Below are 13,782 nucleotides of genomic sequence, written 5' to 3'. Positions count from 1 at the left end.
GTCCAAATCCATGATCTTAATATATACCAGCACTGCCCCCAAACCAACCAGATCCCTCTGTATCCTGCCTCATCTCAGTCAATGGTGACTCCATTCTACTGGTTGTTGAGTCGGTGGCATCCTTGAGTCCTCTTTCACTTACTGTCATCACCTAGTCCATGAGACAATCTGGTCAGCTCTACCATATATACATATCCGGGATTACACTACTTTTCATAACCTCCAATGCTACCATGCTGGCCCAAGCCATCACTGCCTCTTGCTTACATTACCGTAATTACCTCCCAACATGTACTCTTGCTCTTGCCCTTGATCCCCTACAGTGTATTCTGTTATAGACTAAGCCACATTGTGTCACTCCTCTGCTCAAATCCTCAACAGCTCCCGGGGAGGGGTACAGCCAGCATCCTGAAATCTTCATCAAGACTGACGATATGAGGCCTTCCAGCCCCACGTTGTTAGTCACTTTGCTGACCTTGTGTCATTTCTTTGCCCTCTTTCTCTCTGATGCGCCCTCACTGGTCTTCTTGCTCTTCTGCAATCACATCAGACACACCTCCATTTACCAGCCTTTGAAACTGCTGTTCCTTCTGGTCAGAACACCATTCCACTGGATATTAACATGGCCAGCACCCTCACTGCTTTCATAATTGACTCAAAAGTTACCATCTAAGTGGAGCTTTCCCTGGTCACTCTGCTAAAAATTCCTGTGACTTTTCTGTTTTCTCCAGCTGGAATGAGGCCAGGGATTTTGGTTGAAATTGATCAATTCTGTATCCCTAGGGTCGAAATCAGTGCCAGTACCTAAGAGGTGCTTAATAAATAATTAAAGGAATGAATGCATCCAGCAGTGAAAGTCACTGTCTACCCTGTTTTCACACTTCCTAGCTATCAGTGACAAATCTCCAAAATCACAATCCTGAAAATGCAAAAGCTCTTTTTCAGTCTTGACTTTGTGCTTTCAGCGAGCAAACCAGGTGGCTCCAAACTTTACGATGCCTGGAATGGTACCAAGCATACAGATTTAGGCATGGAGGCCAAAAGCTCCAAGATTCCTGATCTCTCACAAAGGTTAGAATCTGTCCCCACACCTTTCCTGGGCCATAGTTTGCTAAATGCTAAATAGGGCCAAGGATCTTATGCAACCCAAGTATTTATGCAGAGTTATAGAATAATTTGGAACTCAAAAACCCACCAGCAGTGATTTGCATGAAAAAAACCTTTAAATGAATATTTAAAAGTATGCATTTGAAACAAAGTAATTCAAACATGAAAAGTGCTCGTTGTAGCTCATAAATCAAGAATCTTCAATGGCACAATGAATTTTTTTCCCACCAGGGAGCAAAAATGAAATCGCGTCAGAGAATTTGAGGAATGGATGGAAATGAAGAGGGAAGTGAAGGCACATGGGATTGTGTTGAACAACTGAAGTTCTCTTAATTCTGGCCAAAGCCTTCCTGCCCACAAACACACACACACACACATACACACACACACACACGCACACGCGCGCGCGTGCACATCATATCCTCAGAAACATTCACTCCAGATATTAGAGTATAAGCGATCTTCATGACACATTTACTTTTAAAGCCTCTTCCTACATTCAGTGACATAAGGAGCTGTCAGGCTCTCCCCCCCCGATTCACATCCCCCCGCCACCAGACCCACACTCCCTATTTTTACTAAAGTGATAGAGTGGAACATGCCCAAGTTTAGCAAGTATGATCACTGGGATAAAAAGCTGCAAGCTAAGACTTCTGGTTTCTTTCCCCAGGTCTGTGCAGGGGATGAAATGGCCTTTAGCAAGTCACCTGGGCCTCTCCGGTGCTGAGCTGCCTCCTCTCTCTGGTGGCTGGGAAGGGGGTCCTGGGGCTTCAGTCTCCCACAAGCTCCCCCAGGTCCCCACTCCTTGCCACGATCTAGTAACTTATTTTACACACTTCTAAAACAAAGTTTCCAAACTTAGATAAAAGAAGATTCCATACAGGTCCCTAGTCCTGTCTTCCAACTAGATGGCCACTCCTGAGTCCCTACATAATAGGTATTTGGATACTGGCACTAGGTTGGCATCAGTGAGTGTCACTTCCAAAATTCTATTACAGAGAGAGAAGGAGTGAGTGAGAGAATAAGCATTCTTAGCAGATTTGGGGGGCAGCGGAATCACAGCCCGCGTCCTGCTACGCCAGACCAGTCCACACCAGCAATTACTTGGACATGCCTCTCGCATGCTTCCAAGTTCCTTTTTTTTTAATCTTATTTAGCTTCACAGTCATCCATTTATGTCAAGAAGGGAAACATATGAGTGCAGCATGCTACTAGAGTGACACAATTACCAAATACTTTCAAAAGAGGAAAAAAAAAAATAGACAATAAATCCGGGTTAGTTGTCAGATGTTTTAGGAGACAAAACTTTAGTCGTTCAATCATAGTGTCTCGTTTTAGCTGAACATATGGTGCTACCAGCAGACAATCGCCCGTTCAGCCTGGTCTTTGATGGGCATAACAACCACAGAAATGTCACCTCCTCTGAACTGGCAGAGAAAAGCAGGCTTCATTCCCAAACCCCAGTCCAGCCCAGCTCCCCCTGTTCCTTTAATAAGCAGGCAACAAACTCAAGCGACTTCATCACTGGTTACTTTTTCCCCATTGCTGGAATCTATGTAATTTCAATGACAGGTATGGGAGCGTCCTTTCCTTTTCCCAGTGACTAAACTTAGCCAAAATATAATAAATTCAAGCCATCACAAAGTAGTAAAAATTCAAGGCAATTAATCATGGGTTACTTTTTCACTACTATTGAAATCTTTGTAAGGTGAATGTCTGCTTTGGGAAAACTCCTTACTTTTTTCTACAACTGAATGGAGATAACTACCTGGGTGATCAGAGAAACAGTGTTATTTTTATTCTCTGCACTCTTTTTCTGGATACGATCAACAGGTCTATGTGATTCTTTATTAAACTCGACTTTAAGGATGGATATCTTCGTCTTCAGATTGGCAGGGGGTGGGAGGGAGAGAGAGGGAGAGGGAGAAGGGGAGAGGAGGACAGAGGGAGAGGGAGAGAGAGACACACACACAGAGACAGAGAGAGTGAGAGAACGCTAAGAGTTTGAGAGACTGCATCACTTCCAAACAGAAGCAACCGATAGCTTTGAGTTTAGATGCTACCACAGCCTACCTAGGGACACCCTGGCCTTCCTTTCCTTCAGCGGATGCTCAACACCTGCCCACGGACACGCCCAGACTGAGTCGGCTCCAGCCCAGCCGCCTGCCTGCCTGCCTCCTGCCCGGGGCCCCAGCACGCGCCCAGGCGCCCCCGGGGCCGAGCCGCGGGAGGCGGGCGGCGAGCCCTTTACCTGCCAGGCTGCCCGGCCTCTGGAGGGTGGCCGTGGCATACAGCTCCTGCGTGTGCTTGCCGTACGGCTCAGACGCGTGGACCAGACGCTTGGTGGGCGACAGGGTGGCGTACGTGCCGATGGTGGAGCTCAGCTGGTGGATGGGCGAGGAGGAGAGGGTGGACTGCACGGTGGGGGGCGAGGTCACGCGGATCGGGGACAGGCCGGCCGAGGACACCACGATGTTGATGGGCGAGCTGGTGCTGTAGGACTTGGCCAGGCGGCTGGGCGACTGCTTGGGCGAGGAGCCGCGCGGCGCGGCGTAGGAGGCGCCCTCGGGGGCCGAGCCTCCGCGCTGCAGCTTGGTGGGCGAGCCGCCCTGGGGCGCGGCCAGCGGGGAGCCCCCGCGCGGGGGCGCGGGCAGCGTGGAGCTCGAGTAGTAGAGCGCGGCGGCGGCGGCGGCGGCGGGCGGCGCGTCGGGCAGGTGGAAGGCGCTGCCCAGGCTGGGCGCGAACGGCTCCCGCAGCGGCGGCGGCGGCGGCGGCGGCGCGGGCTCGGGCCCCGCCAGGTGCCCCGCGCGGCTCGTGGTGCCCTGTGCGCGGGAGAGCAGAGAACACGCGCTCTTAGCCAGCGGCAAGCAGAGGGAACCCCCCGCGCGCGCCGCCCGGCCCCGGCAACCCCGGGCGGCGCGGGCACGCCGGGGCCCCCGAGAAGCAGAACCGCGCGGGGGATGGAGACGCACGCGCCCCTCCGGCCGCTCGGGAGCGGCTCCTGTCCGACCGAAAGGAAAAACAAACAAACAAAAAACGGAGAGCAAAGGGCGGCTGACCAGGGGATGGGGATCCCGTCTGACAAGTGGGACACGTATGCCGCTCACAAATCTCAGAGGTTTCTGGAAAAGCAGAGGCATCGCAATAGTCCCCGAACGCTTTGAAAAGGCCGGCCAGCGGGGCCATCGGGATCGACTTGCAGGCAATCCCGATCTGTTAGTTTTAACGAGAAATTCGGGCGTCCAGCCTTTCCTCTCCCGCCCCTCGCCCCCCACTCGCACGGGCATTTCACTGGATACAGTTTCTACCTCTGAAATTGGCCAAGTTGCCTACTTATCTGGAGAACGTAAGAAATAAGCATACTTCGTGGAGTTTATTCTGTTGCCATTTTCCCGTTGGTTCTTCTTTGTGGATAAGTTAAAAGGAGGGGAAAATATGAAGTCGGAAGAAATATGCTTGGGATTTCAGGCTTTAAAAGAAAAAGCATTTCCAGAGGAAGCAGAGCAATTGTAAATGAAAAGACTAAAAAAGCCTCCCTTTTCTAGATTTTAACGCTGGGCTCCAAATCTTTCAGCATCTCTCTCTCTCTCCAGCTCGCTTTTAAGAGCCCCCTGCAGCTGTGTCTTCAAATTGAAAGCCAGTTGCCTCTCGTCTATTTTCAAGAACACAAAAGACAACAAGGGCTGGGGTGGAGCTGGAGAGACAGTTGGAGGGGAAAGCACTTTCCTTGAATCTGGTCCAGAGACAAATTTGCATTCGAATGAAAACACTACATTGTCAACCACTTCTGGGCAGGAGCTCTGGGATCTTCCAGGCTTTCCCGGAGAAGCAGAAAAGTTTTTTGCGAGTAGGCTGGTGTGAAAAGGGGGTAGGGACTGTACACAGAAAAAGAGAAAGTGGGGAGGGCAGGTTCTGAAATTAGGGGTGGGAATTAGGTGGGGAAGAGGACGCGGGTGAGATGCAGGGAAGGGGGAGAGAGAGAGACTGAACAGATGCTCTACAGTAAGAGTTTCAATTTTGCCTCTCCACTCGCTTTGGAACGGCAATTGGCAAATAACAGACCAGGCACTTCCATCCCACACACAGCGTTCCAAATTTTATCTGGATGTCAGGTTCATGTGAAGGTCGGAGGGAGTTAGTCGACCAATATCAAAATACTCTATTAAGAGTATCCTAGATAGGAAGAGATTTCGTTGAAAGACATTCTGTGGGAGGGGTGTGTGTGTGTGTGTGTGTGTGTGTGTATTTATTCATATATGATGTATATATTTTACATATTTGCATACATGGGTATATATATGTGTGTGTATTCATATATGATGTATATATTTCACATATTTGCATACGTGGGTATATATATGTGTGTGTGTTCATATATGATGCATATATTTCACATATTTCCATACATGGGTATATATATGTGTGTGTATTCATATATGATGTATATATTTCATATATTTGCATATGTGGGTGTGTATATGTATGTATTTATCAATCCACTGACAAAGTTTCTCTCCTTGACCAAACTCTAGTCAGGCTCCTCTGAACTCCCTTCTCAACATGGCTCTGCACTGTCCAGTTTTAGCAAGAATACTCCACTCTCAGTGTCTGGTCACCCTCCATACCTGTTCCAGTACCTCATTCTCCACCATCTCCCAGGCAGTGTCGCATCACTCTGGCCTGCCTTCAGCAAGAATCCTGTTAGGTCTGTTTAGCCAGAATCTCCCCCCAGCTCTGACATTTCCTCTTAGTGATTTTCCACCCACTGACCCCCAACCTACTCCTTGGCTAAACATTCCTCCTTTTCCTTGTTGTTTTCAAAATTGAGCCCAGTTTTATACTGAGGTCTCTCTTCCCCTAGTGCAATACTTAAATCCTTTTCTGAATCGAAACGGTATTTACTGCTTTAACTACTATCCAGTTCTGGTTTTTCTTTAGCATCACAAAGCAATTATTTTGAGTCCAACAGTAGGAGTGGAAGTAAAATGTAAGCTCCATGATTTTGTTCAGTAATGCACTTCCAGCAACGAGAACAAGAAGGATTCATAGCAGAGATACCACGGATGTTTGTGGAATCAGTGAAGGAATGGTTCATAAAACTGGTCCCGAGGCTTTGGCATGAGGGTTTCCATGGTGGAGAAGCTCTGCAGAGCTGGTGCGCTCACCTGGACCCCAGAGATATAGTCTAGTATCATCCAGAGTCATGGGTGGGGAGAAGAGCTGCTTACATCTAATTGTGCTTCCCTCCCAGTAGAAGTTCTGAGCATGAAATGTATAGCCTGGGCTTCTCAAACCTGGCTGCATGTTATAATTGCCAGGGGAACTTTTGAAAAAAAAATCTCAGTACCCAGGTTGTACCCACTAGCCATTTAATTCAGGATGTCTGGAGGGGGGACCCAAACATCAGGCTTTGGGGAAGCTCACCAGGTGATTCTAATGTACAATCGCATATAAGAACAAGTCATCCCTCGAGCAGTGGTTTTCCAAGTGTGGTCCCCATTCCATCAGCCAGCATTATAAGTAGCATCAGCATCACCCCACCTTTACTGAGTGGGAAACTCTGGGGGAGGGGCCCAGGGATCTGTGTTTTATCATGTTCTCAAGGTGATGATGATGCTTGTTTAAAGTTTGCAAGCCTCTGATCTAGAAGCGATTCTGATTCAGGGCTCTGAAGTGGGCCTGAGGGTCTGCATTGCTAACAATCTCCTGGAAGACGCTCCTGGTCTGAGAACAACTGCTAAGGTGCAGATAGGGACTGTCTTTCTTCACTTTTCTTTGGAAGCTCTCCTGGGGCCTGAGCAACATTCCACTGTGCAGAACTCAGCTTTCAAGTGACAGAAAAGCCTCCAACAGGAATTTCTGGAAATCCTTCCCACAGGAACATGAGGAGGAGAAAGAACCCCAGAGGGTCTAAGGAGAGTTCCCTGCTTACAACAGGACAAATACTTTTTGGTATGTCTTGGATATATAATATTAATAACCCTATGTGACATCAAATATCCTATTCCCTAGTAGCATAGTTTTCAATAAAATAAATACTAAAGTACCCTAATATAAATTAAAACAACATCATGTAGTATTCTTGTCTTTAGGTATTAGAATAACATGGATCCTAGGGAAACCTTGAATAAATTTTGCAGATAATTTATTTTCCCTTTAATATCTTGGAATTTCCAATTGGAAAGTGCTAACTCTGCTGAATATTATTCATAAGGATTTTTAAATGGCCCCCAAATCTATAAAAGTTTTCAGAACCGCCAAACTATTTCCAGGTATTTTGACAGGCTATAGCAACCAATTCAAAAACCTTTTAAAATACGGTAGGATCTTGGTGAAATGTTGCCAGTAACTTTTTTACAAGAAAAAAAGAAAAACATAAACAATAAAATTGTATATGCATTTTAAGATGGGTATTGTCTATGTTGGAAATGTTCTATATCTGTACTGTCCAATATGGTAGCCACTAGACACATGGGCCCTAGACACATGCACTGGATTTTAATTTGAATTAATTTGAATTTAATTTGAATTAATTTGAATTTAAACTGTCAAATGTATCTAGTGCCTACCTTCCTGGACTGCACAGTTAGGTAAGCCCTTCTGCAGTTTTTAATAAATAATCTGGGGGCATTATACTCCATTCCAATAGTCTACAGAATAAGAAGTACCTAAGAATGGTCCTTGGCTAAACAGAAACATCTATTTTTAGCATCAATTGAACACAGAGTAATCTTTGGGGAGCTTATCTCCACTCTTGTGTTTATGTTTTGTTCCATTATGTAATTTCATTTAGCAACTCTTAGGGATACATTTCAAGACAGCTGCATGATTCATAGGATGGTTTATTATGACCTAGGTCATTGGATTAAAGATAATATAAGCACACTTCAACACACATAGAATTTCATCTACTTTACTGTCATGGAAGCTCAATTCTACTTTAAACATATGTAAGAACTATAAATAAAGCTGTAAATCCAATGTTAAAGTTCCAAAACTTAACTTTTTTTTAAACTAATGACTACTACATCCTACTATTTGAAAATGTGTGTGTACAAGTGATCAGCATTGAAAATTTTTTTTCCTGATAATGATAAATAAAAGATAAATGATGATATAAGATTTTTTGGAAACATTTGGAGAACATGGAGCCCCAATACTGTCCTGGATCACACAGTATGGGCTATTGACCAGGACAATTCCTACTGGGGCTGTCATTCCCAGCTCTTTGAGTCAGTCTCAAACCAAAGGACTACTTTAATTGTCTTTCCCACTCCTCCAAAGTGCGGAACCCATCTATGTGAAATTGACAAGGAAGCAGATCATTATTAAGTAGATGCTCTGATTAAAGCATTTCCAGTAGGCAGAATCTGGTACACATTACCTTGACATTATTTTGGAGATCTAAAATTGCTATATTTTTGTTGTTACAGAATAATATCTGGCTCACAATTACATTGTTTGTTTTGTTTTATTTTGTTTTTTTATTGGGAAGTTCCAACCCCCAAAATTTGGGTCTCTTGGACCAGAACATGGCATTAGGCCTGAATACTCAGCATAGTTGTTTCCTGACCTTTTCAGGTTATATCTTCTGTAAAGAGGGTAGAGACAGCATAAGGGTGACAAGGGGGAAAAATTCTTCAAACTTGGAAACTTATTTAAGCCTCACTCTCGATTTGGCAGCGCAAAAGACCAAAACAAAAACCCAATGCTTACAGCCAGTTAACAAGGGACTTGACAGCCTGAACTCTCTAAGGAATCGTGACTTCAGATCATGAGTTAGCACTGTCACCGAGCACAGCCACATTTTACGGAGCAGACCCATGATTTACAAGCAGTCCTTGTGAAGATGCATTTAGACCTGTCAAGTTTCCTGGAATTGTCAGTGAGGCCCCTAACTCTGGGTCAGGAGGAATATCTGCCCAGAATGCTGGGCAGCCGGGCCAGCAATGTCAGGAATGGGAAGCTGGAGCCTGCGTTTTGTGGCCTCTCAGATGGGAGCCTAATGACTTGGGATCAGCAGTCTGCTCCCCCAGCAGCTGTGTTCATCGCTTTTCATTTTCCTGGCATCACTCATCTCATGGTTTCTCCCTTTTGTAGGTCACCCTGGTTGTAGGGACTGAGGTCACCGCTGGGAATGGTGCCCCTGGGCACAAACGGTGTCACAGAGGCAGAGCTGGAGAGTACGTTTCAAAGGAAGGCAGAGGCATCAGGGCCAGCGCCACAGAAGAGCCCAAACACAGGAATGGAGGGTGGATTTGGTGGGAAGGAGTCTGGCTGGTGTTTGAAGGAATGCAAATGCAGATAGGGGTAAGTGGCGAGAAAATCATAGCGATGACCAGAGAACATTCTTTCAGTGAGTTAAGAAGCCTGAATAACTTTTGAATACAAACAAAAAAAAAGAGGACTTGACTTTAAGATGACATCTTTGAAGAAATCCATTGCTAAACCAGAACGATCTGGTAACATGATTTTGTAATATCAGCTATGCGCTGCTGATTAAAATGTCTGAGAATGTGTTGAACTTTCTAGGGTAAGTTGGCACAGGGTTCTAGGCTTGCACAGGAAGATGGACAGAGCCTTCTACTCTCACAACTTGGAAAGAAGAAGAAACCACCAACTCCAAAGTGCCAAAGTCTCATTTCGGTATTATATGAAGTGTGCCTGTAATACAATACAATGCAAGTAAAATGAATCTACACCCCCAAAGTAAGTTTTGTGCCCTTGACTCTCTGGGATGAAATCAATTTGCTTGAACACTACTATCATGGCTCCCAAAATCTCAGTAACTTCTCTTTTGAAATTGTCCTCAGAAGAAAGGCCACTCTCTAAATAATTCCCAAGATAGAAAATCCTGGTTCTGTGAGAAAGATTTGATTTTGGAAATAGCCAAATAAAATCAAGTGCCTTGTCTAGCAATTCCTTTGAGGAGTGCTGCTTTGGGTGAAAACGCATTTGAAACATAAAATGAAGAGACAGCTTCTGTGCGCAGTTCACACACCATCCCTGAAGTCATCACCACTGAGATGAGGTGAGGAAAGGAAGGCTGGGTTTACCTGGTGGTGAAGTCACACTAACACTGAAAGGTGGTACCCAGAGCAAATTAAACTTAAGTAATAGCAAAATGAAGACACTTGAAAAACACTTCTTCCTCGGAAGAGAACATCTCAATTAAATAAGAGCTATAATGTTTGAGATAATAATGGGGGCCACCCTTATTGCCTTCTCTTTGCATGAGGGCCCCCAAATTATGGAGGATCAGGAGGGAGGGATGGAGAGAGAGAGAAAGAGAGAGAGAGAAAGACCTTGCAAACAACATCACCCCTGTCACTGCAGTCAGGCAGAAGGAGAAAGGTGTGGTAGTGGTCCATTGCCCAGGACCCCTAAGTCACTAGTATAAACAGGGTAGTGCAGACTTTTGCATGCTGGGTACTGGTTTTTCCTTCCCTCTGACATCCCTTTAATAAAAGTATGATTAGGGTCATCATCAATAAATATTCTCAAAAGTATTTCACATGACCATTTCTATGGTCTACCAAGTGGAAAGAAAATAGAGAAGAAAAAACTAAAACAATGACATGAGTGTCATATAAAGTTATCTTTAAGAGAGATTTCTTTGATGGCAACTCTTTCCAAAAAAACATGAGCCTTGGCAAAAATACACTCTGTAAAACTTTTACTTCAGCAAGGGGCTCACTTAGTATAACTTTAATACCCCCAAACTTTTGCTCAGAAGAAATGTTATAGTAAAACACGTACACACCCTCCCCACAATGAGAAATGTTTCAGTTATTGAAACCAGATTAAATATATTTCTACTGGAAAGAGAAAATGGATAAGATTTTAAAGCAGAGCATTGAGAAAGATTTCCCACAGGTAATCTTCTGAAACCTATCTTAAAGACAAATAAACTGCCAGTTTCCCACACAGTATACAAAATGACATGATTTCTCCTCTAAATGCAGCATAATATATACATTCTACACTAAAGACATCTCACCAATTTTGTTTTCCAAGATTTTTAGTGACTTTTCTCTTTACAGGTGCTACCAGCAACAACTTCTTTCCTAGTTCAACAAACTGGAGTGATGTCACACCAGCTCTCTGTATAACTTTTTGCATTCAATAATCAAGAAGCAGGTGTTTATTGGGGGACTGCTGCCTCCTTTGAGCCCTGTGTGTCTCTGTGTCCATCCCACCACCATCCAGAGTTCTCCATCCCCTTGACCTTCACATCTGTAAAAGTGCACCAATAAGCAATATTCCAAACTCGTCAGCCTCTGGCAGGAGTGAGCAGATGGTGTGTATATAATTATAATATAGCACAAATGAGAACTTTTAAGACATAAAAGGCAGTGCAACATTAAATAGACAGGTCAGATAAAAAAGAAATGGCAATTTGCTTCTTGAAAAGCTGACTGCTTTTTTAGTGTATCTACCACTGTTCAAGCTTTATTTTAGTAAACTATCATACAATTCTTAATTTCCTGCAGTAAGCAGGCATTTCCTAGGATTATGAATGCACACAAGGCTCACTTCAGCTCTGCTGGACATGAAAGTGGTTTTAAAATCTTTCGGTTCCTGTACTTCTTTGCCAGTATTCTGTGTACAGGTGTATACTTCCCTATTTCTTGCTTATTTTGTTTCTTTGAGGAAGGAAACACTTGATAAGACTACTTTGTGTTTGGCCATGAGGAGAAATCAACATTTTTAGAGGGACTCTTCTGGGCCAGAAGTTTTATGTTTGGCATTTCGTATAATGCACAGGAAATTGGATGTGAGTGGAAGCAGGCAAAACCTGGAGAAGACCCAACTTCTGCACCCATCCATAGCCTTTGCAGTATGAGCATCAAGAAGAAGGCTGTGGGACTTCCCTGGTGGCACAGTGGTTAAGAATCCGCCTGCCAATGCAGGGGACACGGTTTCGATCCCTGGTCCGGGAAGATCCCACATGCCACGGAGCAACTAAGCCCGTGTGCCGCAACTACTGAGTCTGCACTCTGGGGCTCATGAGCCACAACTACTGAGCCCACATGCCACAACTACTGAAGCCCACGCGCCTAGAGCCCATGCTCCACAACAAGAGAAGCCACCACAATGAGAAGGCCACACACCACAGCGAAGAGGAGCCCCCACTCACCACAACCAGAGAAAGCCCACGTTCAGTGAAGACCCAATGCAGCCAAAAATAAAATAAATAAAATAAAATAAATAAATTTATTTAAAAAATAATAATAAAAAAAGAAAAGAAGAAGTCTGCGGTTTGAGGAACGTGATGAATATTTGGTGAACCCTGGGCCAGTCACTCAAGATATGGAGATTAATTTTGTATGGTTTCCTCTCTTGCAGCAAGGCCATCTGATAGGAAGAGATAGACTTATATGCAACTAACTATAGGATGTTATACATGAAATGACAAAATGATGCTTTCAACACATAAGTCGCGCCACGTCGTGCCTCTGCTAAAAATTCTCTGCCACCTCCTCTTTCCATTTCCAGTAAAGGACAAGGTCATCATGATGATCAGCTGATGGCCAACTTGGCTTCCCATCTACTTGCAAACTCCTGCTCCCCTCTCTGGCCACCTGGGCCTCCTTGCTGTCCTGTCAACATGCCAGGTCACCTCATCCATGAGCCTCTGCCTCTGTCCCCCTGACAGCCACACAGCTTCCCTCTCTTCTCCTTCGTGTCTTTGCCCCAAACTTGGGGCAAAGGCCCCATATGCCACACCCCATCCTGGACTCTGGAGGCTGCTCATTCTAGTCTGCATTCCTTCCTTCCTTACAGAATTCATCAACTTCTAACAAACTATGCAACTTACTTATTCACTGTGCTGATTTTCTGAATTCCCATTGCTGCTACTAGAATATCAGTTCCTTGAGGACAGGGATCATGTCTGTTCTCTTTACTTCTCCAGCCCAAGCACATATAATAGCTCATGGCATACAGTAAGCACACATAACATCTTGAAGGCATTAAAGAATAGCCCAGAGATATATAAATGCAACTGGAAAAGCAGCTCTGTTTTGATTGGGGCACCTCACAGGAGGCACACAAAGCCCAAGGTTGACTCAGAGGAGGAAGAGAGGGATGGAGGGGTAGTCTACACACAGCCTGTTTAGAGGCTGGGATGGGGAGCTTGCAGGGTGGCTGAGCAGAGCGCTGGGGTGGGGCAACGAATAACTATGAATCAGCTTACGTCACTTTCTGGAAAGGCCTTGGGGTCTGATGGGAAGGATTTTACGCTCTCTCTCTCCTCCAGCCCAGTCCCGTGAACTCATCTTAGAGTCTGAAGAGAATGACTTTCAAGGATTTTAGTATTTTATGACAATTTTGTGACTCACAGTTCTTTCAGACTGACATGGTAGGGAAAGGCAGGCTATGCAGCAGGGCCTGGAATAGAGCCTGGTGATGATCACCCAACAAACATTTATTATGCTGAATAAATTAGCATTTGTTAAAAACTGAAAGAATCTTTGAACATGATATTCCTTTGAAATTATATTCTGACATGATTTATGAGCCAGATAGAAAACCATTTGCTTTACTTCAGAATCACACATTTTTTTTAGGCCAAAAAAAAGTGTTTCTGTGTTACTTGATTATTGACCTTATTAACCTGGTCTGGCATCTGTGAGCCATTATTTGAACTTTACTGGCCCTTTTGGCACTTTA

General features: G+C 44.8%; 1 protein-coding gene across 4 annotated transcripts in view; it reads right to left on the bottom strand.

Annotated features, from left to right (window-relative positions):
* The window catches only part of CTNND2 (catenin delta 2), a gene marked incomplete at both ends in the record, with an annotated part of 950,049 nt that overhangs the window by 421,867 nt on the left and 514,400 nt on the right, over positions 1-13,782 (bottom strand). For 2 of the 4 annotated variants that reach the window (XM_079701889.1, XM_079701890.1), the window contains one exon: positions 3,359-3,929. The exons of the other annotated variants lie outside the window; for them this stretch is intronic. In XM_079701889.1, coding sequence (XP_079558015.1) covers positions 3,359-3,929 — 571 coding nt within the window. The remainder of the gene's footprint in view (positions 1-3,358; positions 3,930-13,782) is intronic. 4 annotated transcript variants of the gene reach the window in all.

The sequence above is a fragment of the Hyperoodon ampullatus genome (assembly GCF_949752795.1).
Source record: "Hyperoodon ampullatus genome assembly, chromosome: 4".
NCBI classification, from domain to species: domain Eukaryota; kingdom Metazoa; phylum Chordata; class Mammalia; order Artiodactyla; family Ziphiidae; genus Hyperoodon; species Hyperoodon ampullatus.
The sequence above is the reverse complement of the archived record's forward strand: the minus strand, read 5'-3'. Positions and strand labels throughout refer to the sequence as shown.